Consider the following 26,500-nt stretch of genomic DNA (forward strand, 5'->3'; position numbering starts at 1 on the left):
AGTGACGTCATCCAATGACACTGTGACGAATATGCTCTCAGAGAGAATACATTTCTAAGCATGCACAGTAGTTCCCATGCAACCACCTCTGCATCAGTTCCTCTTCTAGCTAAGCTTCAACCTTAAGGGGAGGTGAGTGGGAGAGATTGCATGGCTGCTTTGTCCTACTGTCCGCAGAGAACCCACCTTACAGGTAAGAAACTTTGTTTTCTCCGCAGACAAGCAGGATGAAATACAGCCACACAAGTGGGGACTCCCTAGCTGAGGGTTACCTAACACAGATATCGTTTGTTCACAAGACATAGAAACATGATGGCAGAAAAAGACCACATGGCCCATCCAGTATGCCCATGCATCCAAATAATTTAGCATTATAATTCTCATTACTTCCATAGAGATCCCCTGTATTTATCCCATGCTTTCTTGAATTCAGATACTGTTTGTGTCTCCACAATTTCCACTGGGAGGCTGTTCCACACATCCACCACCCTCTTTGTTAAAAAAATATTTCCAAAGATTACTCCTGATCCTACCCACTTTCAACCTCATCTCATGATGCCCTGTTCTAGAACCTCTTTTCCATTGAAAAAGATTCAACTTCTGTGCATGGACATCTTTGAAATATTTGAATATCTCTATCATATCTCTCCTATCTCACACCTTTCCCTCTAGGGTATACATGTTTAGATCTTTAAGTCTATCCCCATGTGCTTTAGAATGAAGATCGGTGGACATTTCAGTAGCTACCCTCTGAACAGACTTTTCTGTTTATATTTTTTGAAGGTGTGTTCTTCAGATTTGTACATAAGAACATAAGAAATTGCCATGCTGGGACAGACCAAGGGTCCATCAAGCCCAGCATCCTGTTTCCAACAGAGGCCAAAAACCAGGCCACAAGAACCTGGCAATTACCCAAACACTAAGAAGAATCCATGCTACTGATGCAATTAATAGCAGTGGCTAATCCCTAAGTATAATTGATTAATAGCCATTAATGGACTTCTCCTCCAAGAACTTATCCAAACCTTTTTTAAACCTTTTTTAAAAAATTGGCAACAAATTCCAGAGCTTTATTGTGCGTTGAGTGAAAAAGAATTTTCTCCGATTAGTCTTAAATGAGTTACTTGCTAACTTCATGGAATGCCCCCTGGTCCTTCTATTATTCTAAAGTGTAAATAACCGAGTCACATCTACTCGTTCAAGACCTCTCATGATCTTAAAGACCTCTATCATATCCCCCCTCAGCCGTCTCTTCTCCAAGCTGAACAGCCCTAACCTCTTCAGCCTTTCCTCATAGGGGAGCTGTTCCATCCCCTTTATCATTTTGGTTGCCCTTCTCTGTACCTTCTCCATCGCAACTATATATTTTTTAAGATGCGGTGACCAGAATTGTACACAGTATTCAAGGTGCGGTCTCACCATGGAGCGATACAGAGGCATTATGACATTTTCCGTTCTATTAACCATTCCCTTCCTAGTAATTCCTAACATTCTATTTGCTTTTTTGACTGCTGCAGCACACTGAGCCGACGATTTTAAAGTATTATCCACTATGATGCCTAGATCTTTTTCCTGGGTGGTAGCTCCTAATATGGAACCTAACATTGTGTAACTACAGCAAGGGTTATTTTTCCCTATGTGCAACACCTTGCAGTTGTCCACATTAAATTTCATCTGCCATTTGGATGCCCAATCTTCCAGTCTTGCAAGGTCCTCCTGTAATGTATCACAGTCTGCCTGTGATTTAACTACTCTGAATAATTTTGTATCATCCGCAAATTTGATAACCTCACTAGTCGTATTCCTTTCCAGATCATTTATATATATATTGAAAAGCACCGGTCCCAATACAGATCCCTGAGGTACTCCACTGTTTACCCTTTTCCAAATGAGCAATATCACTTTTTTTTGCTGACTATTCTTCTCCCTATGCAGCCAAACATTTTTGTGGCTTTCACTGTCACTCTATCCACCTGTTTGGCCAGCTTAAGGTCATATACAATTATCCCCAGATCCTGCTCTTCCTTTGTGCTTAGAATAATTTCATCTTCAATACTGTACCTTTCCTTGGGTTTTTGCATCCTAAATGCATTACAATGCATTTTGTAGAATTCAATCTTAGCTGCCAGACCTTGAGCTTTTCTAGATCTCATGTTTTCCACTTCTTCCTGGCTGTCCACCCTGTTGCAGATTTCGGTATCATTGGCAAAAAGACAAATCTTTCCCCGACAACCCTTCCGTTATGTTGCTCACAAAAATATTGAAAAGAATCAGTCCAAGGACTGATCCCCCTGAGGCATACTGCTAGTAATACTCTTCCTCAAAGAAAACTCCATTTAACACTATCCTTTGTCACCTCCCACTCGGCTAGTTCCTAATCCAATCAGTCATTAGGATCCATACCAAGGGCGCACAATTTATTTATAAGTCTTTGCAGAACTGGGTCAAAGGCCTTACTGAAATCCAAGAACATTACATCTAGCGGACTCCCTTGATCAAACTCTCTAGTCATCCAAAGAAATTGATCAGATTCATCTGGTAAGATTTACTTTTGGTAAACTTGCCTCAGATCTTGCAAGCCAATGGATTCCAAAAATTGCACTACCCTCTGTTTTAGCAGTGATTCCATTAGTTTGCTCACCATAAAGGTCAGACTAACTGACCTATAGTTCTCAGCCTTCTCCTTACTTCCAACTTTTATGAATAGGAACCACATCTGCCCTTTCCCAGTCCTCAGGAACTACTCCAGACTCTAAAGAAGCATTGACAAGGTCAGCCAGTGGAGCTGCCAGGACATCTCTTAGGTTCCCCTTAGTACCCTCAGATGTATCCCATCCAGCCCCACATTCTTTCTACTTTTAGTTTAGTTAGCTACTCACAAACCCACTGTTCTGAAAACTGATTGAGGTTTACCTCACTTCCAATCTTAGTTGTGTTTGTTTTATGTGGTCCTGCTCCAGACCCTTCCATATTAAGCAATTTTGCTTTTTTCTCATCAGCCTCTACATATATCCCTTCCCTTCACCTCTGAGTCTCACAATGCCACTTTTGCACTTACCTTCTCTATCACTAACATATCTTTAAAAAAAAAGTCTTGTCCCCGCCCCCATTTTACTGTATTTGCTATTTTTTCTTCTGAGTTTCTGCATTCCCGATTACTTTCCCAGCTTCTCTTAATTTTTCTAGATAGTCACCTGTCTCTCTCTTTCTGCGATCTCTTGTAGTTTATGAAGGCTAACCATTTTTCCCTTACCTTTTCAGCTACTTCTTTAGAAAACTTGCATGTCCACTCTGAGAAAAAAAAAAGAAGGTAGGAGAGCTAAAGCTGTTATTTGAAGAGATTTTTTTTTAAACTACTTGACCAAAAGAACTGTCTGAGCAGGAATCTTGCTCTAGACATTAATGCCTTTTCAAATGTGCATATGGAAGACCAGTTAGTTGTCTTATAGATGTCCTACATGGAAGCTGGAAGTAGAATTGCTACAGACTTTGCAGTTGCTCTGATTTGGTGAGCTTTAATTCTACCAGGGAGAGTTATATTTTAATTACTGTAGCATAAAGCAATACAGTGACAGCCAAGAAGAAATTGTTTGCTTTGTCACTGCTTAACCCTGTTTGTTTGGAACACAGGAGATGAACAATTGTGAAGATTTCCTAATAGCTCCTTGTTCTTTCTACATAAAATAAAAAGGCCCTTCTGCAATCCAATATGTGGTTTGTTGCTCTGCTTTATCATGAGATTTTTGGAAAAAAGGAAAGATTATGGATTGATTCAAATGGAACTGCTTTCAATATAAATTTAAAATGAGTACTGAGCACTGCTTTGTCCTTGAATATTTGAGTATATATATGGTAGAGACACTATTAGGCTTGGAGTTCTTAATTTTAGTGTTGAAGTAACTTTCCAAGTCAAATACTTGGGAGTCATTTGTTGCCATCAAATTTGAGAAAACTAAAGTTCCAATGAGTTAGGGGATCTTTTAAGGGAGGGTGAAGATGGATGAGACCTTTCATAAAGCTGATCGCTAGCAGCATGCAGGATATTGGTAAGCCCTTATAAAGGTACATGATATGCTGAAATAGCACTTAAATGTACTCTTATTGAATTAGTCTTCAATCTCAGTTTTGAAAGATTGTGAAAGTATTGTAAGAGCATATTGATATTGCAAAGAAAAGGATCTTGTCCATGTGATTTGCACCAAATAAAGAATCTTTTCCATTTGAATTTATGACTGTTTAATAAACTGCTTCCTTGATGCTATTAATATTGCCTTTGATTTATATTCCGCTTTTCAGCACGTCAAATTGGATCACATAAAGGTACTGTAGTATTTTCCTGTTCAAAGAGGGCTTACAATCTAAAAGGCAGATTTTTAAAGCATTGCTCGCACAAAAAATGGTCACATACGCACATATGTGGGCTGCACGCAAGCAACGCAAACGTACATATCTATGTGCACATCAAGAATAAGGAGGCGGAAAAGGGACACGTAACCCCGAATTTTACAAAGGCTGATTATAGCACGCATTGGCATATTACCCACATAACTTGACTGCTGGTACTGATAAGGAGCAAGTCTGGAGATTTTAAGGCTTTCAAGGGTTCAGGCTCAAGTATGGGGCTTACAGGACGAGGAACCAGAGGGTCCTAAACACCGGGGGGGGGGGGGGGGGGGGAGGGAGAAGAGAGACTGTTAGACAATGACACTTTATATATCTCCCACTGTAAGAGGGGGGCTCTGTCAACTCAGGGTGTGTTTTTGGTTGGGTTTTTTTTGGGAGGGGGGGGCGATGTTATATTGGTCTGCCTAGGGTGCAAGGGTTTGTAGACCCTTGTAACACCACCACCCCCAAAACCCACCCTGAGTTGAAAGTGCCTTTCTTACATTGGGAGATATATATAGTGTCATACTGTGTTTCTTACAGAGGCATTTTCTCTCTCCCCCCCACTCGCCCCAAATATGGTCACTTGTGCGAGCATATTAAAACATGCACAGCAGGGATGTTTTAAATGATGCACATGTACTTGCGCTTGACATAAAATTAAGCGTATCTCTACTTGCACGTTTATGGGTGCATGGGTGTTCCTTTAAAAATTAGCCAGTAAGTTTGTACCTGAGGAGAAGTCCATTAACTGCTATTAATCAAGCTGAATTATGGAATAGCCACTGCTATTACTGGCATCAGTTGTATTTAGTGTTTGGGTACTTGCCAGATACTTGTAACCTAGATTGGCCACTGTTGGAAACAGGATGCTGGGCTTGATGGATCCTTGGTCTGACCCAGTATGGCAATTTCTTTTGTTCTTATAATTTGCCCAAGGTCACAAGCAGCAGCAGTGGGATTTGAACCCTGGTTTCTCTTGTTTTTCTGAGGAAAAGGCATAACATCTAAGATTTGGTGCTCAATATCCATGCTATAAATGCCAGAGAGAGAAGGTTGGGGTAAAAGAGAGATCCATTGTTTTGGGTTATAAAATACAAAAAACCCCAAAGTGGTTGAGCTATTGCTAACCTCTAAAACCAGAGAATCCAGGTCTGAGTACGGCCAGAAAGGGGCTATTAGCATCACTGTCCCCTTGTCTTTCCTTAACTTCAGAATTGTCTTTGTGATTAATGGAATTGGTGGAATTTATTCTAGCTATGTTTTTGTATACTGAACTTTTATTATGAATGCCTTTATGTGGGTTGCTTAGAGATTTTAAGTGGGTTATAAAGAAACCATAAAAGCATACATTAGGCCTTTGGTCCAAGGATTACAAATACATCTAAAGCTACTGCATCATAATCTGGTCTTTTGGACAATAACCGAAATTTGTGATTGAAAGAAGCTGCAAACAGATCCACTGTTGGAAAATGGCCAGAAGAGTCTCATAGTGGAGAGCATTCATGAGGTTGAAGGTGACCTCATGGGGAATCCACTAGAACATTAAATTTTCCCAGATACGTGGCATAAAAGGTGAACGGATCTATTGCCCAAGTCCACATGCTGCAAGCTTCTTGACACATCCTATTCCTCCTCGTTTATTTAGTACATAACTATAATATTGTCAAGCTTGAATCTGAATATGCTTTCTCTACATGAATGGCTTTGAAATTAACCTTTAATTCCAGAAGGTTTGTGTGAAGCTTTTGTTCTTGTTTGGTCCATATGCCTTGAAAACAATTTGTTCAGATGTGCTCCCCATGATTGATTGAAAGTATCTGTCATCAAGATCATTGGAATTTGAGGAGGATGGAAGAACTGGCTTTGTAAAAGATTGGATGAGTGATTCCACCATTTGAGAGATACCAAGACAGGATTTGTGAGTAGTATCCTGTATGACAGTGGTTGATAATGTTGCTTCAGGTGCCATTGAGATAACCTCATGTGAAGGAAGTTACATGTATTGCAGCTGCCATGTGGCCCAGGAGTTCCATAACTTTCCTGGCTTTCCCGTTTTTTTTGTTTCTCTAGTGAATGAATCAGCTGTGATATTTTTTCTTTTCTTTACAGAGGAAGAAATGCTTTGCCTACTTGTGTATCCATTTGTGCTTCTATGAACTCTGGGTGACAAAATGGCACTAGGTGGGATTTTTTGTAACTGATCATAAACCCTAGGGAGAGACTAGTGTGAATTGTGAAGTCTGTTGATACCTTGGCTTCTTCTAAGGATCTGCTTGATATTAGCCATCCATCAGTTTTGGGAACATGCATGTCTTCTATCTTTGTACTTTGCTTAGTGTAGGCTGATTTATATTTGTTTCTAGTTCTCCAGTTTTGCACTGCATGTAGATTGACTTTTAGGGGTTTCCATTCCAGTTCTTGTCTCCACATTTGTAATGTGGTTTTTTTTTACTCTGTATTTGGTGAAGGTCGGAGTGTGAATGGCCAAGGTGAGATATTTTACTAGCATGTAGATATTTGTATCAGTCTTGTTTGTTGTATTTTTCTCAATAGGACATGCATTGGTGATGCACTGCTGCCTTTTTATAGAGCCACACCATGGCATGGCCTGGATGGGACATAGGTGTTTTGGGGTGGGGCCAAGAAATGTGCATATAAATAATTATGCGCCTGGGCTCATGCCCAGATCCTCTGCCGTGTAATTTTACTTCTGTTATAGAGGTTTAAGTTAAAAAAAAAATAAAAAGCCATTTCTGACAAGTTTAAAGGGTTTAGGGTAACTGGGGCAACTGCAGACTATCAAATCAGGGGAGTTTGGAAGACCTAGTTGTTAACTGGGCAAACTGGTGGATGAAGTGGAGAAACTGGCAATGGCGTGAATGCATGCCCCTTTTAAAATATCCCCTTCTAGCCTCCTTGGTCAAGTGCTGGGAGGGTACACGCCATGCAGCAGCGTTACGGACTATGAAGGGAAAGGTGGTAAACTCTGTCACCAATATTTGGATGGTTTTTCGGGCCTTTTTCCAATCTTTGTACACTGGCGAGGAAGGCAACCTGGGGGCTAGAGGTAGTTTTTTTAGTAATTTCTCTCTACCTCTATTGACACCCTTTCAACTGGAAGGTCTGAATGTACCCATAACACCCATGGAGGCTCGAGTACAGATCAGGCAGGATGCATTATATAAGGCGCCGGGCCCTGATGGTTATTTGGGAGGGTGGGGTAATTTTATAAACTCCTGAAGGAACAGGTTGTGTGCTCTATACAGGCCATGTTTACTCAACTGATAGAGGACAAACAATTTCCATTTAATGTTATTAAGGCCCTGATTACAGTACTTCCAAAAAGAGGGAAGGATTTGCAGCTTCCAGAATCCTATCGGCCGATTTTTTTTTTTTTTTTTTACTTAATTTTGATCATAAATTGCTAGCCAAAATATTTGATGATTAGCTTGCTATTCACTTGCCAACCCTTATAGTGGAACATCAGGTAGGGTTTGTGAGGGGGAGGCATGTTGCCTTTAACATGCACAAGGTGATGGTTTCCATCTCTCGCAGTATTTATGCACATATTTCCCTCTCTACTTGTCAGTTTTGATGCTGAAAAAGCGTTCGATAGGGTGGATTGGGAATAGCTGTTTTTTTATTTTAGATAGATTTGGTATTTCTGGGGTCTTTTCTGATGTTGCACAATTACTGTATCCAACCCTAAGGCACAAGTTTTGGTAAACGGGCATTTGACTGATGAGTTTGATATTCAGATGGGGATGCATCAGGGGTGTCCCCTTTCCCCACTTATTTCTCTTGACTCTAAAACCCCTCCTGAGAATGGTGCAGTACAATGAACAGATAGCTGGAATTCCAATTGGAGGTCAAGATTGTGGCTTTTGCTGATGACCTCTTGGTCCATCTTCCCCAGCTGTGTTATTGGAGAAAGTTTTGGCATATGGGTCTTTCTCGGGTTTTAAGCTCAATATGGAGAAGTTGGAGGCTTTGGCTTCTGATCCCCAGGTGCAATCTTTGTGGGAAATGCATTTCTGTTAAGGTGGGCTGATGGTTCTTTTGCCTATTTGGGGATCCTTCTCTCTTTACAATTGGATCGCATTTATGACTTGAATGTTCTCCCTTTGCTAAAGTCTATGAAAGACAAGTTTCTTTCCTGGAATTCGCTGCCATTATCCTTGTCTGGACATATTAGCCTTTTCAAAATGATGCTCTGGCCTCAGTGGCTTTACATTCTGCAAGTTTTGCCTTTTTTTTTTTTTTTTTTTTTTTTTTTTTTTTTTAACAGAAGCAAGATTTATCAGTTGTTGGAGCACAGGGAGTCTGGGTGTCCCTAATATGGGGATGTATAACAGAGCTTGTATTTTTTTGCCATCTCCAGGATTCACTATTTGATACTTCTTTTTATACTCCCTGGTCCTGGGAAGCAGGATGGGTAGCGCCACTCACCCTGCATTCTGTACTGCATGCAGCGAATCCATCTGTACCCTTCATTTGCAGAACCATTGGATTATACAGTTCCTTTGACAGGTTTGGCTGTTTCTTTGCACTGGCTTCCAGCATAGTTTTCAGGAATATATCTTTTTACCTCTGCGGGGTAATGGAAACTTACTTCCTGGGTTGTCTTAATCTTTTGTAAACTGGAAACGAAAGGGGATGGGTCATGTTGCACAGATAGAACATATGGATGGGCACATTGTTTCCCCTCAGGATATTGAAATTCATTTTGGCATGACTATGGGGCAGTGATTGGCTTATAATCAACTTTGACATTATTGGCGGTCTCTCCACTGACAATCTTTGGGATGAGTTTAAGATACAAGTTGAGGATTTTTTTCAAATTGGGGAATGATGGAAGATGGGTATCACTTGTTTCTATAAGGCTCTCTTGCGCTTTCAAGATTCCCCTGCACATGAACCTTTATTGGACAAATGGAGGGCTGAGCTCCTGTTTCATTTGTCGGAGAAGGAATTGCTCTCAGCTTTTGGTAGAATCCCCGGATAGGGAATGCAAATTTAAGGGAATTGCAATATAAATTTTTAATTTGGATGCATTTGCCACCTGTCAGGTTCTTTGCGAGGTTGATACCATCTGATCTATGCCTTAAATGTGTTATGGATAGGGGTACATGTTTGGGTAAGACCAAAAATAGTGCCCTATCATACAAGATTTTTGGGGTAAATTAAAGAGGTATTTACAGCGTATTCTATGGGCCTCTGTATCCCTCTCATTTGAGGAAGTTTTATTTGACTGTATGACGTTAGAGCCAGGGGTGGGCAAAGGAGATTGCCTCATTTTACAAGAGATATGATTATTGGGGAAGAAGGCTGTACTTTGTCTGGTGTACATCTGAGGCCCCTGCCTATTGGGCATGGAGGAATAGTTTACATGTATTAATGCAAATAGAAAACTTGGATACTACTGGGTCTTTTAAGAGTAAGCTGCACTTTGTGTCCATGTGGGACAAATATATTCAATCTTTATCTCCGCAGGCTGGAAGTATATCCCTTTGTTTTACTTTTTCCTTTCTTGCTCCATGCATGGTTCTGTTATGTTTTTGAGCGTAGGGGGTTGGGGAGGAAATACCATTTGTAATCTGTGATTCTCTTATTTGTTTGCCCTGGTGTGCATCAAATCTGCACCAGATTTTGAATTTGATGTGGTTTGCTTACAATAAAAACTGTTTCAGACTAAAATTTTCCCATTACCTTCCAAAATTCTTGATTACAGACACTCCCACCATATGTGGAAAAAGGACCTAACAGCCCTACATCCACACCAGCATAAATCACTACGAGTAGGCAAATTCCTATGTAATTTAACAGGTGTCCAATACCACCTTAACAGTACCTTATAACTATTTTCCACTACTGCAGCAGAAATAGAGCTCTTAACAGTCCACAAAAAACACTTGTCCCAGAGAGTCTCATCAAGCTCATATCCCAAATCTCTCCCATTCAATTAAATGCTTGGCTTTAGTATCCAATGTGTGAGAAAGCAACATATAGATTTTAGACATGAGGCTCTTTGTACCCCCTGTCCAGGTTTAGAACACAGTACCCCAAATAAAGATAGGGGTTTGTCACACAATTTAAAAGGGCCACTTACATGACAATTTTTTTTTTAATTTTCAGAAAACTGTATAAAAATAAAATAAGAAAAGCAAGCGAATACAGAACACACAACACAAATCACTGAAAAAACGCAGCCAGTGAGTGAGGACAATGAATACCCCCCCTCCTTATGCGCTTAGCAGAAGAAATATGACAGAGGAGACTGGTGCATGGGAACTCCAGTGCATAATCAGAAGTTTATTCTGAGCTCTGAGAGAGCATATCCGTCACGGAGCCATTGGATTATATCACCCACTTGTGTGGCTGTATTTCATCCTGCTTATCCGCAAAGAAGTAAAAAGTCCACATTTGTTCTATTTGCACATATTCCCACTGGCTCTCCTGAAAGTCCAGTATTAACTGCTCTGCACTGCCAGTCAATAGATGAGAATTCTAATCTTGGCCATTTCAATACCATTTTCTTGTTCCTCAGGTTAGGCACTGCTGAAAGAGCAATGCTAGCCCTTGGGAGGAAAAAAAGGCAAAGCTTGCACTTATGATATTAGAAGTTGGCCAAGAGGCAACATCTTGAGGAAGCTGCAGTCTGCTTTCTCAAGCCCAGGAGGCTGTGCTTGAGAAAGCACAATATGGGGCAAATTTCCTTAGTTTCTTTCTGAAAATTAGTTACAAGGTACATGGCCACTAAAATACCTACAAACCTTGCACCTGCTTTTTCTGCAAGTCACGTGTAGGCTGGAAAATACACACGTATATTTGAAAATTAAATATACGTGCATTTTCCCTCCCCACTCACAAATACCCTTTTTCTCTAAAAGAAAATATAGCTACATGGCAAAACTTGGCTGTTTATATGCACCTGCTTCAGCATGGGACAACATTGAGCCCCACCGATCCAACAAAGTTTGTCCCTGGTTACTTGGCTAGATTCTTCTGAAAATTGTCCTCTATGTAGGACTGTGAATAAAATGTGAAAACCTTTCACACTACCCAGTTTCTTTCTTTGATACAGAAATTTGCACATGGTTATGACTACTAACCAATTGCAGGGCAGCTTTAAAAATTCTCAATGGACATCAGTATGCTCTGACCTACTTGATATTTTAAATGAACTTCCCTATTTTTCTACAAGAAATGAAAACAAGAAATTCTAAGTGTTGAGGGTGTTAAGGGTACATGAAACGTATGAGCCAAAGCTCTATCATCTGTGGCAGAAATGTCAATGAAATCGGATACATGGTTCAGAATTTATTATGGGATGGACATATTAAAGGGGGCAGGTTGGCGGGGTGGAGTGTGGTAATAGACATACAGTGGCACCAGAAATGATGATCTTATAAAGGTCAGTTTCCATTTCAGAAACTATCTTAAAAAAAAACAAACAGCATTCCCAAGTGTTGAGGGGATTAAGTATACATCAAAAAAGCATGAGCTAGGGTCCCTCAGTGTGTCCTATTATCTATGGCAGGAATCTGAACGAAACTGGATGTATGGTTCAAAAATTATTAAGTGGGGAGAATGCTTACAGGGATGTTGGACAGTTCGATATGCTGATCTTATAAAACCAGTTTCCTTGCAGAAAAAAGGGTAAAAGTAGAAAATGCTGGAGCATGTGTATAATGATGGGAAGTACTGTGTGTGCACAAGACAATGAGGGTAAAATGATTCAACTCCTGTGGCATATTTTTCCAGTAAGAAGTAAAGACCTTAATGACATCATGTGCTGGTACTCAGCATTATATTTATTTTCTTTAATATCTGAGTTCCTGCCAGAGCTTTAATTTCCCATTTATTGCTAACTTTCGTTTTCTAAGTTGTTAAGTGCAAGTATTCTCAGCAGCTAAGTACCAAGTTTATTTTTGGGTTTCCCTATATTGCTATAATTCAGCACTGCAAATGTTGCTAGCGTCATGAATCTGTGGCTATGCCATTGCTGTCCCTAGTTGGCAGGGCTCTCACACATTGTAAAAATGACAAGCTCAGGCCTGGCAGAATTCAGTTAATTATAGGATTTGGAAACTAGTTACTATAGATTTTTTTTTTGTCTTTTTACCCTTTTCCTTCCCCAGAGAGCAAGGCTAGTTTTGGGTGGACGAACTGGGCAGTCACCCAGGGTGTCGTCAGCTGAGGGGTACTCCGGGGACAGAGGAGGTGAGGCCCAGCATGGCCATGGCAGAGCCCATTCCGCCTTGACCAAAGGGAGCAATCGTTTAGCCGCAGCAGACTCCGCCACAGCTGAAGACACATCTGGACTGGCTGTGGGGATGGAGGAGGAGAGGCCCAGTGTGGCCAAAGGGCGCAATTGTGTGGCCATGGCGGATTCTGTCGTGGCTGAAGACACATTCGGAGTGGCTATGGGGATACAGGATGAGTGGCCAGGGTGGCCATGGCGGAACCCATTCTGCTGTGGCCTAAGAGAACTGGAGGGGAAGGGGTGCTTTTTTGCCCAGGGCGCTAATCACCCTAAATCCAACTCTGCCAGAGAGCATGCTGGGGGCTCAGGGGTACCTTGCAGGCACATTTTCCATATCACTCACTGGCAGGGGCCTACTGCATTAGTAACAATTTTATTCTCTCCCTCCCTAGGCCAGAGCAGACCAATACTGCAGATTTTAAGAGGGAAGAGGAAAGGGCAATGAGAAGAGATGACTAGAAATCCAATCAAAACCATGAGCGAACTTTGTATTGTTCATAAAAGAAATAGGTTTATATTCTCCAGTTAGATTATGATAAGTTACTTAGTTCTTTCGGGTATCTACCCCGAATAGTTCAATAATATGGGTCTGCATATATAAACAGAACTTTTAATAGTTTGAAGACTGCACTTCTCATTAAATTTCTCTGATTGCATAAATGTATACAGAGGAGATATGCTGGCAAAAGCAAATAGTATTTCCTCAAATATTCTTGCACACTCCCTCCCATTATTAGACCAAGTACATCAATAACCTCTTAGAGCTGAGTCATCACAATATAAATTAATCGAGGGCTACTTGTTCTTTGGATGGTCACCAAGTGTTGCTGTAAGAGCAGAATATCAGTCACCACCATACTGCGACCCTTGATCAAAAAGGGAAACCAAAGCCAGAGGCCTGGCTGAAAACAAGTCTAAAAACTGGGTCATCTGAGGTAAATATCGAGTGATCTGAGATTCCATTCTGCTCATCACCTTTTTGCTGAGATTCATGTTCTCCATCTTATTCTTCAGCAATCTCATTTTATTCATAGTGATTGAATTCTCAATAATTTGTTGGCCAGATGGAGATGCCTCAATTTCTTCATCATCTTCTGCATACAGGTTATAAACAGAACCTCCACTGCAAAAAAAAATAAAAAATCACAACTTATTTCAGAAAGAGTTCTATTAACATGATATAAAAAGTAGAAGGTAACAATGTTAAGGCTATTTATCAAATGCTTTTGCAAAAAGGTTCTGCAACTATTTTTTTTTTTTTTTTTTAACCTCTCCTACCCAACCTCTTCTTTCCATTCACTTCTCATCAGGAAACGTACAACTCCATCAGATTCACTTCTCATTACAAGCCATCATGCACATGCCTCGTGCCATTTATTTTTAATGCAGAATTCTCCCATGTAGAATTAAGGAAACAGAATGACTTTTTGTGCATGTGAGAACAGAAAGAAGTTCACTACAGAGCTATTCTAGTTGGTGCTAGGAGATGCTAATGATTGTCATTGTTTCGCCTTCCTTCACAGGGTCATCTTTTCAGGGATATCCAACAGCAACCTCACCTTACTCTTATCCCTAAGTCGTTACCCAAATAGCAAAATGTGCTTACCTGTAATAAGTGTTCTCTGAAGACAGTAGATCACCAGTCACACAAGTAGATTCTATGACCATGTATAAGTAATGTGGTTACCCTGTTAGACCTCTTGAAATTATAGATCATGTACGACAAAGTGGAATGCACTTCCCATAGCTTTCTGGTAAAGACAAGAATATCCATATTCAGCACCACTTAGCTAGTTAAATTTTCTGTTAGCTGGCTAAGTAGCGCTGTTTGAAAATTCAGTCATGCTGACCAGCTGCCACTTAACCAGCTGTTTATCCAGCTAAATAGGTAACCAGATAAGTGAGGGGTGGGATGGAGATGTTCCAGGGTGGAGCTACTTAATTGGCTAACATAGCTGGAAAAGTGCCAATTTTCAGACATATTAGTCTTAGTTAGCCAGACAAGGAGATAGCTAAAGCCAGATGAATGCTGGCTGCATAGAGAGAGGAATAACCAGTAAGAAAAAGGAGGTGATAATGCCCTTGTACAGGTCCTTGATGATGCCTCACCTGGGGTACTATGTTCAATTCTGGAGCCCATATCTCAAAGACAGACAAAATGTAGGCAGTTCAGAGAAGAGTGACCAAAATGGTGTGGGGGCAGTATCGGAAGACTTATGAGAGGCTGAAGGATCTAAATATGTACACCCTGGAAGAAAGGAGATGCAGGGGAGATATGATACAGACCTTCAGACACCTGAAAGGAGGCATGATGCAAAAAAATCAAACCTTTTCAGTTGGAAAGAAATCAGTAGAACTAGGGGTCACAAAAAACTCCAGGGGGGATAACTCAGAACCAACATCAGGAAATATTTCTTCACGAAGAGAGTGGTATATGCCTGGAATGCCCTTCCAGAGGAGGTGGTGAAGACGAAAATATTCAAAGAATTCAAAGAGGCATGGGATAAACACTGTGCATCTCTAGAGGGTGCATGGGTGTAACTTGCTGGTACAGCAGATACTACCTCAACTGATAAGCATGGGGGTAACCTGCCCAGAGCAGCAGTTCAAAAAGCCTTGATGCTTTTTTGACACAATTGCAACATTGCTCTGTGCTTTGAGAGTGGTTGGGGGGGTGAGGGAGGCAGGAATTGGATTCAGATGACAATCAACATGGGCCCTGACTTTTATGGTCTGGGGTATTGATAAGCAGACATAAGGGAAAAAGCACAGGACTGCTGCTAAAGAAGATTCATTACCCAGTAAAAATGTTGCGAGCAGTAAATTTTTATGGGTTATCATAAGGCTTAGGGATCCCTGCTACCCTTAAGAGAAGGGTGGGGATAACCTGCACAGTGCGGCAGATATTACCATAAGAAATTGCTGGGCAAACTGGATGGACCATTTGGTCCTCTTCTGCCATCATTACTATGTTTTAAGTATAGGACCGCTATTTGGCTGTCCTATAGCTAGCTGGATAAACTTATCTGGCCAACTATAAGATAGCCAAGCATATTTAGTGGCGATACCATGCCATTAAATATCTTGGGTAAGTTAGCTGAATAAGTTTATCTGGCTAACTTGCTCAACTGGATAGCAGCCGAATATTGACCTCAAATATTTTACTGTATGTTTGCAGGATTTCATGGAGGAGTCACTGCCTAGCAGTTAGAGCAATGGGTTGGGAAACAGAGAAGCCAAAGTTAAATCTCAGTTTTCTCACTAACACTCCTTTTGACCTTGGGTAAGCCACTTTATCTCCCATTGCCTCAGACTGTAAATACTTTGAGGCAGGGGACTTAACACTGTACAGTGCTGCATATGTCTGGTAGCACGATAAAAGTTATGAGCTGCAGTAGCATCATAGCTTCTTTCAGTTCCCATTTTAGCCAAGCTTACGGAAGAGACAGAACAGCTCCCAAGAGGAAGAGGATGAGGATGGGTTTGGGCAAATGGTGAACTGCTTTCTTCAGAGAAAACCTGTTACAAGACAGCAACATTGCTTTCTTTGAGGATGAGCAGGTTCAGCAGTCACACAAGTGGAATTTTGTTTTCAACAAAAGAAAGGAAGAAACTTTTTTTTGGGGGGGGGGGGGGGGGGGAACCCCTTCTATTTGGGTTTTTTTTCTTACACGACACAAATGGGGAAGATGACATGAAATCATATAAATGGTCCCCGGGGAGGGAGGGAGCTCTCCCCCTCAAAAGTCCATGGTGAACAAACAGTTCAAATCTACTATCCCAGTGGGAAGCCATGTCCAGACAATAATGTGATGTGAATGTGTAGAATGAACCCTATATCACAGCCCTGAAAATCTCCTCAAGCAAGATAGACACACTGGCAACCAATACCGACATGGACCTAACATGGTGAGCCTTGAAATGCCCTCTAAACTTAATCCTACCCAGGTGTAAAAAAGAGATGCAGTCTGTTACACAACTGGAAATGATGCGCTTTGTCACTAACTTCCAAGATAATTAAGATTAAATAGAACAGCTTGAGTCTACTCCAGACAGAAGGCAGCAGTTCTTTTTCAATCTAAAGTATGGATTGCTGCTTCACCCTTATAGGCATGCAGCCTAGGGAAGAATTCTGGAAGGATGATTTACAGATTAAAGTGGAACTCTGATCCATTTTAGACAAGAATCTGGGATATGTGCAAAGAATCACTAAATATTTAGTCAGTTTATAATTGACTTATAAACGATAAAAATTACAATGAAATACTTAATAAAATACAAATAAAAATAGCTCACTGAAAAACTTAAAACATTTAAAAAAACACATTAAGCTAAATAAAATCTAAATCTAAATCACTGGCTTAAGTCAATACTATATGCTTGGTTAAAAAGCCATGTTTTTAACGCCTTCTTAAACAGTTTCAGATCTTTTTGAAGTCTTAATTCAGGAGGCATGGTGTTCCATAATTTTGGCCCGCTAACGAGACAGCTCTTTCCCTGACCAATGTAAGTTTGGCACTTGCCACAGAGGTATCTGTAGGGGTATCCTACATTGTGGGGTATGGATACATAACATTGCGTTAAGCCAGTCAATGTGTTCGGCATAAATAGCTTTGTGAATTAAACAGAGCATTTTGTATTTAATTCTTGCCTCTACTGGAAGCCAATGTAATGTGATAAGTACAGGGGTGATATGTTCTCTTATTTATTCTAGTCAAAACTCTCGCTGCTGACTTCTGCAAGATTTGGAGTGGCCTTAATGTTGTTTGCAGAAGGCCTAAGTATAAAGAATTTCAGTAATCTATGATAGCAAATAACAAAGCTTGGAGCATGGTTCTAAATTCAGCTTGGATAAGGAGAGGTTTAAGCTGTCTTGAGAACCAGTAATTTATAATATCCTTCTTGGATTTTTACTGAGATTGTTGTTGGATACTGAGCTCCGGGTCTAGCCAAAAACCTAGATCATGTACTTTTCTTCCCAGGACAAATACGGATTTTTCCATGGTCAAACTTTTTTCTTGGTCAATAGGTAATTGCTTACGTTCAAGTAATTATGTGGATAAGTCACTAAGGCTTGGAGCTCACTGACTTTATGAGCTGACGCAACCTCTCAAGTCAGATACCTGAGTTTACAAGAATGCAAAAGATCATAGCTGGCTTTCCTCACTTCACTTAGAACAAAGATGTTCCATAGCTCAGAAGGAAGCTTGATGAGAGGCTTCAATTTAAGCAAGCCCTACATGCATTTGACAATTTATTTTTATTTTATTTATTTAACGCTTTTTATATACCGGCATTCGTAGGACACATCATGTCGGTTTACAGGTAACTGTGAAAGGAAATTACAATGAACGATGATAGAAGGTTAACTAGATAATATACGAAAGTACAATTGTAGAAAGTCAATGAGCAGAAATACAACTTTGTTGAACTAAATGGATTTTTAGGTTATCCATATTATTATCATATTAAAATTTGATAAGCATATGAACTTATAAACAATATTAAGGAGGCAAGTGCACTTATGTACAATTAAAAGCAGAGGCTAGGGGGGGCAGGGAGGGAGGGAGCGAGGAGGGAAAAAGAGCGGGGGAGGGGGAGCTAGGGTACTTTAGACAAAATTGAGAATGTACTGAAATGGGATTTTCTTCTACATGGTGGTGGTAAGCACTTAGGGGTAGATTTTCAAAGGGATACGCGTGTAAGATACGCGCATACCCCCCGAAAACCTACCCCAAACCCCCCCTGCGCGCGCCGAGCCTATTTTGCATAGGCTCGGCAGCGCGCACAAGCCCCAGGACGTGCGTACGTCCTGGGGCTTGCAAAAAGGGGCGGTCCGGGGGCGTGGCCGAGTGCCCCAACACAGTGGCCTGTGTCGGGGCCTGCTGCGCCAGCACGCGTAAGTTACTACTGCCCGGAGGCAGTAGTAACTTCTCCGATAAAGGTAGGGGGGGGTCTAGATAGGGCCGGGGGGGGGTGGGTTAGGTAGGGGAAGGGAAGGGAAGGTGCGGGGGGAGGGGGGGTAGGAAAAAAAGGTCCCTCCGAGGCCGCTCCGATTTCGGAGCGGCCTCGGAGGGAACGGGCAGCGCATGCAGGGCTCGGCATGTGCAAGTTGCACAAATGGGTGCCCCCTTGCGCGCGCCGACCCCGGATTTTATAAGCTACGCGCGTATCTTATAAAATCCAGCGTACTTTTGTTCGCGCCTGGTGCGTGAACAAAAGTACGCGCGCGTATGTTTTTAAAACCTACCTCTTACTGTACTGAAGTAAGCCTTAAGTGGGTTAGAAGCTGGACTCAAAAATGTAGACTGTATTCATGCAGTTTTTGAATAGGACTGAAGAAGGTATTTAGGGCCCTACCCTCAAACCAGAGGGCAAACCACATTCATTTGAAACCATAAGACCCCCCTAATTGAAGCACAGGTCATGCAGATAGACAAAATCTGCACAGAGTAGATATAAATGGTATAGTAACAGGAAAAGATCAAGTATAACAATGGGCTTCCAAGAAGGCACTAGGATGAAAAAGAAATAGGGGTTATTTATCTTTTCAATTAATAACAGGATTAGGGGGCATGCCTTAAAACAAACAAGTGATAGATTTAAAACAAATTGGAGAAAGTATTTTTTTTCATTCAACTCAATTGAGCTGTGGAATTTTGTCGCTGAAGGATGTGGCCACAGCAACTAATGTAGCAAATTTTAAAAAGGGCTTGAACAAGTTCCTGGAGGAAAATAACTAGCAGCCGTTGTCGGCCTGGTTATGTCTTTCCCTCTCCCAAATCCATTACCCACAACCATCACGTATCTAACACTCTGCCATAAAACTGGTACGGTATTCCTCAGCACGAAATAACAGAAGACTAGCAATTGGATATAAAAGACTGCAGCTTTATTGAATATATACCTTTCAAATTACCATATCGGCTCAGGTAGAGGTTATTACCAGACCAGGCTACACCACCAACACCTCCACCCGCCGTAATATCAAGCAAGGCAGTAACTAACCCGGTCCCAAGCAAGGGGGTCTCCCAAGGCAAAAGGATGTCCCGCCATGCGTTGCCCAAGGTGCCAATCCACCTCTGACCTGGACCATGATGCACACCTACACCACATCTGAAATGCCCTCACCAGCCCAGGTACCTGCCTCCCCCCTTGCTGTGACATTAAATTAAAGTAGGTACATTATCATCATATGCCTGGCAAACAAATGCTAACCATGCTGCTCATATATAACATCCATGGAGAACATGCATCGCTATCTAAAATTTGGAGACTACTAACATCCGGAGAGGGACAACAGGAAACCTTGGTTCACACCGGAACTGAAGTCCACCAAACAGAACCTCAGAAAAAAAGAATATAGCTGGCGTAAAAACCCCTCCACAACCACCCTAGCCGCCTACAAATCCTACTTAAATGCTTACAGGAACGTCATCAACAGAACAAAGAAAGAATTCTTCTAAAAAAAAATTCATCACTTCATTTTCGATTCCAAAGCATTGTTCTCCTACGTATCCAGCCCTCACCAAATCGTCCACACCTCTCATTCTGGACGACCAAACCTCCAGTAAAGCTAATGAATTGGCTGACTATTTTGAGAAAAAAATCTCCAGTCTCATCTCGCCTCTCACAACACCCTTTCCACCATCCCCCTCTACTCTCCCCACAAGCCATCAACGAAACTCATCTCTAGTCTCCTTCGAATCGACATCTTCGCTAGAAATAGAAAACATCCTCAAGAAAACTAAACCCTCCTCGCACCCAGCAGACCACATTCCATCCAACCTGCTTCATTCCATCCCAAACATCATTGCCAAGCCACTAGCAGACGTCATAAATTGCTCCCTAGCTCAGGGTCTTGTACCAGATCAACTCAAGCTGGCAATACTCAAACCTCTTTTAAAAAAACCCAATCTTTCTCCATCTGACCCAGCCAACTTCCGCCCCATAGCGAACCTGCCTTTGGTAGCCAAGCTCATGGAAAAAGTTGTAAACAAACAACTATCAGAATACCTAGAGGAGAATGACACTCGCCCCAACACAATTTGGCTTCCGCAAGGCACTAAACACGGAATCTTTACTATCTACGCTCTCAGACACCATCCTCCTAAACTTGGAAAAAGGCCAACCTTACCTACTCGCTCTGCTGGATTTGTCCGCAGCTTTTGACACCGTGAATCATACTGTCTTACTTCAGCGACTGGCAGACATTGGCAAAGGATCTGCATTCAACTGGTTCAAATCCTTCCTCGAAAATAGGTTTTACAAGGTGAGGATCAACAACAAAGAATCACACCCAGTCAGAGCTAACACAGGAGTTCCCCAAGGATCATCTCTCTCACCCACCCTATTTAACATCTACCTCCTCCCGCTGTGCCAGTTACTTTCTAACCTAAAATTAACCCACTTCCTTTATGCAGACGACATCCACATCCTCATCCCTATTACCGAATCTCTTCACAAAACCTGGTCCCATTGGAAGAGCTGCCTTCAAGCAATCAACCAGCTTCTCACTAGCCTCAATCTCGTCCTAAATACTAACAAAACTGAGATCCTACTAATAACTCAGGACAACAACAACACTATTCTCAACTCCTCAAGCCTTTCGCAACTAGCCAAAACTACAATTAACCATTCATCACATGTGAGAGACATGGGGGTTCTGCTCGACAATCAACTTAACCTAAAAAAATTCATAAACAACACAACGAAAGAATGTTTCTTCAAATTGCAGGTACTAAAAAAACTAAAACCACTACTACTCCTCCGTGACTTCCGTTTGGTGTTACAATCCATCGTCTTGTCCAAAGTGGACTACTGCAACTCCCTCCTGCTGGGTCTACCCGCCAACTCAATCAAACCTCTTCAGATGGTCCAGAACGCCACAGCCAAGATCCTCACTAATGCCAACAGAAGAGAACATATCACTCCCATCCTTCAAAACTTGCACTGGTTACCAATCAAATTCAGGCTCCTCTTTAAAACCCTCATGATGATCCACAAGGCTTTACATAATATCTCCCCCCCTCAATCTAACCTTCCAATTAAGGCCACACACCTCAAACAGACCCACTAGAAGAGCATACAAAGACATGTTATATACCCCACCTGCTAAAACCTCTTTAAGGAAGCGCGCCCTCTCCACAGCTGGGCCTCCACTCTGGAACTCACTCCCACCAGACCTCTGCCAAGAACCCTGCCCTTTAGTCTTCAAAAAGAAACTGAAAACCTGGCTCTTCAGACAGGCCTTTTTGGACAGATAATCCCCTCGCCCATGCTCTCTCTCCCCCTTGAATCCTTCCAATGCTAAACGTCCCATTGCTCATTGCGGTTTTCTCCCTTAACTCTCTCCCTTCTCCCCCCTACCGGCTTGTTTCCCCGAGGCTTAGGCCTCGTTCCCATTCTTCTTATTATTAAAGTTACTAATTTTAATATTATGTTATATCTACCACATTATATGATAGTGTATTCTATTATGTTGCTAAAGTTTTTCACATATCTGTTTTATTTTCCCCGCACGTTCTTGGTTAGTGCAGTTAGTGTAGCTGGGTTCAAAAAAGGTTTGGATAAGTTCTTGGAGGAGAAGTCCATTAATGGCTATTAATCAATTTTACTTAGGGAATAGCCACTGCTATTAATTGCATCAGTAGCATTGGATCTTCTTAGTGTTTGGGTAATTGCCAGGTTCTTCTGGCCTGGTTTTGGCCTCTGTTGGAAACAGGATGCTGGGCTTGATGGACCCTTGGTCTGACCCAGCATGGCAATTTCTTATGTTTCATTGTATACACATATTGGTATTGGCACGTTCTTGGTTCCTATGTTTCATTGTATACGCCTTCCGGTGACAGTTTTCAGTTCCATGTAAACCGGTGCAATATGTATCCTGTACAGGAGCATCGGTATAGAAAAGTTAAAAATAAATAAATAAATATGCACAAGCCATAAAATTGGAAGTAACATAGTATGCATGCAAAAAACCCAATCCAACATTTCAACATATTCAGCATTCCACATTGACAATGAAAAGTTCTGCCTCAAGTACTAGAATTGGGGTGGGAGAGTAGAAAGGCTGGTCAGGAACAGAAGAGGGCAACTGTGCCTCGGTTGCTGCCCTTTAAGCGGCCCATGACATCATCGGATCATAACCATTCTTCCCTCTCCCCCTCCCTTTGCCTAACCAAGTCTTCAGCACGCCAGGAGCCCACGCGCACAGAAAGAGGGGAAAGGCCATAGAGGGAAGAGAGCCGGCAATAATGTCACCACATGCTGCTGGAACTACGCCCAGCAGGGACGTAGACACAGGCCTCCACCTGCAATGCCTGGTTACAGTGGGTTCCAAGCATGGGCCCATATATATATCCATCAATAATTAATTAGGCTGACTCCAGAAAACCCAGTACTTGTTGCTGGGAGTGAACAAGAAACAATCTACTTTTTGAGATGGGCAGTTTTGGAGACAGGATGCTGGGCTCAATGGACCTTGGTCTGACTTGGCATCGCACTTCTTATGCTATGACCCAAACTGTCACATTACCAAAAAACCCACACCAAAAATACAAACTTTTCCTTTTATCTTTTTTTATTGTTATATTTTTTAAAATGTTTTTAAATAGTTCTTTTTTGTCACCTTTTTCTGTGTGTTTCCCACGTTATAGTGTAATAATTTAATACAATTCCCTTCATTAATGTTTAAAAATATTTAATAGGTGTATGGTGATGCTTCATAAAACGCAAGGATCACTAATCCTTAGTGCCCTGCTCAAATTTTTTGTTTAATCATGAGCACCACCGTCCACCCTTTAATTGTTTATTGAACTCCTTAGACATGTATTTCTATAAATTTTGTTTTTCTGTAAAATTTCTTTCTTAATTTCTTCTTAATTTCTAAAAATAGTTATTGTTTTTCTGAAAATCATTGAACACTGGATTCGTGTAAAAACACTGGAATTCCAACAGAAAGTTCAAACAGAGAATGTCAGGTCGCCAATAGTTTAAACCGGGAGCTGAAAACCACTTAGCGTGTAACAATAGTCCTTAGGCGGCACTTGCCCCAACAAGGCCTGGTTTCGATTGCTCTTCCTCAGGGGAAGCCACTCTCCTGACACGATAACTTTTATCCTTAAATGTAAGACTTCTTATGAGCTCGTCTCCACGCTGCTCACCCCGCACTCCTCTTCAAAAGATGGCGGGGTGCGGGGTGAGCAACCATCCAAGACGGCGAGGGCATCCATCTCGGCGCTGGGCCGAGCACTGTGGCATGCATAGTCACCGACACGGTGAATGTCCGCCACCGACGCCATCTAGCACATTGGTGCTATCCTTTTCGATGCTGAACAATGCTCGGGCCGATCAATATCACCACTGCCATCGACACTGTTCCGCACAGTATTGGCAGTCCTTGGTGCTCCAGAAACACTGGAACGAGTTTCGAAGAATTCTGCACTGGCGTCACGAGACATCGAGCCACTGCGACGAGGGCCGGGTTCATGAGCTGTTAATCGCTCCCCTGTTCCCGAGGCGTGCCTCTCAGACATCGGTGGGGGATAGTGGCCCTCCACAAAATACTACCGTGGTAGCACCAGCCACGCTCAGCCTGTCTCCTCTATACCTGCGCCACCATACCAGGCATCAGAGTTGAGACGGGCATCTACTCCCTCGATGACTCCTGAAATCCACAGAGCCAGCAATCTTCACCAGCTCGTCCTTCGGCGATCCACGTCTGATGGTAAGTACCCGCTTCTGCGGCATTCCCATTGAGATGTGTTCTCTATTTCGGGCCACATGGTTCGAAAAAGTTCTAGGTCATGTACCTTCCAAGATCCGTATTAGTGTCACATATCTCTATGCCAGCTATGTCAGCCACAATACCAAGAGAACCTCTCTATCATTTCTTGGGATTGCATAAGGACATCCTCCCGCTTTCAGCAACGAGACTCTGTACTGATTAATGCTCTGGCTTCTGGTTCCTCATTCAGAACCAAAGCTCCAGGTGCATTCGCTGATCTGCTAAACACGAGATCCAGCAAATACTGCCTCAAGTGCAAGTCCACCTCGAAGCCTGAGGACAGGTCTCGACGTCTCCTTGTACAGCACACAGAAAAGCGGATAAGACTTTACTGCTCACGCTCCCGTGGGAAGTTACATGATATCCAGATTACATCAGCCCCTCCAGTTGGTCACCTCCTAGTCTCCCAACTGGCCGGATATCAGCGGCCACCCCACTTTGTACCAAAGTTCCCGGTACACTCCCCCAGACACTACAAAGCGCAAAGGGGGGGGGGTTGGGGAGTTTAATTACACAATTCTTTCTTTCAACAGAAAGTAGTTACTCTCCGTCCATCCTGGACCTCAGAAATACCAACTTTCTTCAGAAGGCACAGGTAAAATGGTATCTCTTGTCACCATGCTTCCATATCGCAGTAAGTACATTACCTCTAATCTTTCTATGTGCTTCATGGTGAGTCAACAATATTACAATCCCAAGCTCTGCCGGTTGCACCAGCTTCGGCAACTGGGATTTTTCATTGAATCACTATCAGTGACTGCTGTTTCTCTGCGGAGTGCAACATCATTCACGCCTTTCCTTGCATGGACAGCTGCATAACCACAGTCAGTCCACGCAAGGAGCTCTAACTTCTTCGTGACTCACTATACATTTACTAACTGGGATTACTGTCACTGCCATAAATCCCTTATACAACACTTCTGGACACCACAGTCATAATGACCTTCCTGACCAGCATATGCGCAGACATTCTAATAAATTCTTACATGTCCCTGCGTGCATTTTCCATAACCTCAGCCCCTCAATTCTTCATTGTCGGGCCATGGGGTTTTTTCACTATGCACTTTCCTCATAGATCCAAAACTGCTATGGGTTAGATTCAGTGAAATTCCATTATCAGTGGGTCTAAGCTGTTCAACCGCTTTCGTCCCTCATCCATATTGCAGATCTAGAACCAAAACCTAGTCTGATTCTGCTCATGCTCGCATTTACTCAGGGTTGTAAAGTTTGACCTAAAAGCTTCTCAACCCAATATGCGTCTACCCCGCTCCAGGTACAGTTTCATATGAACTTCCTGGAGCTTGTAGCCATGCATTATACCCTTATGCCTTCCAGTACTGCCTCTGCAACAAATCTTTGTGCATACAGACAGCATAGGGACAATGTGCTTTCCAATACACAAGCACGCACAACATCTTAGCTGCTCTGCAAGGAAGCTGCGCAACTCTACCCTTGCCCTTGCTCACTCCATGTATCCTCGGGCCAATTATCTAAGAGATTTACTGAGCGCACTAGCAGACCTTCTCCATGTAGGTTTCCATCCTCCTGAATGGTCTCGGACTACATGTGTAGCGGGAAAAATCTTCTAACGCTGAGGTCAACAGAACTTGCCCTCTGCGTCCAAATCGAACCATACGGTGCACAGATTCTACTCCCTACACATGTTTCCAATGCGTTCCCATAGACGCTTTTCTTCCATCAAGGGCCTCTTAAATGTGTCTCTTCTGTTGCCTCTCATAGCCAGCACTCTTCTAATGTTGAACCGGGACGGGGTTCACTGTTCCTCAGACCCACGTCCTGGCCGAGATCAGAATGCTTCCCATACTTCTCAATCTATCATACCGGTAACCAATTTGCCTTCTCACCAGTCAGTCTCAAATCATAGACTTACTGATGTTCTCAGGTACTGGTAGCGTCACAAAACCTTCCACACATAAATCCTACCATTCCAAATGGCATGATTTACCACATGACGCATACAAAAGGGTATTTCCCTTTTTCTACACCACTCTTTTCTCTTGCTCCCTCGGATTCTGCTCCCCAGACATCTTCCACATAGG

The 26,500-nt window shown here is 42.2% G+C and overlaps 1 protein-coding gene across 13 annotated transcripts in view; it reads right to left on the bottom strand.

The window, feature by feature from the left end:
* The window catches only part of ZFAND4 (zinc finger AN1-type containing 4), a 217,234-nt gene that overhangs the window by 98,247 nt on the left and 92,487 nt on the right, over positions 1 to 26,500 (bottom strand). For all 13 annotated transcript variants that reach the window (XM_029609188.1, XM_029609190.1, XM_029609189.1 and 10 more), the window contains one exon: positions 13,628 to 13,775. In XM_029609188.1, the coding sequence (XP_029465048.1) occupies positions 13,628 to 13,775 (148 nt within the window). The remainder of the gene's footprint in view (positions 1 to 13,627; positions 13,776 to 26,500) is intronic.

This window comes from Rhinatrema bivittatum, chromosome 7 (genome assembly GCF_901001135.1).
Source record: "Rhinatrema bivittatum chromosome 7, aRhiBiv1.1, whole genome shotgun sequence".
Classification (NCBI taxonomy): domain Eukaryota; kingdom Metazoa; phylum Chordata; class Amphibia; order Gymnophiona; family Rhinatrematidae; genus Rhinatrema; species Rhinatrema bivittatum.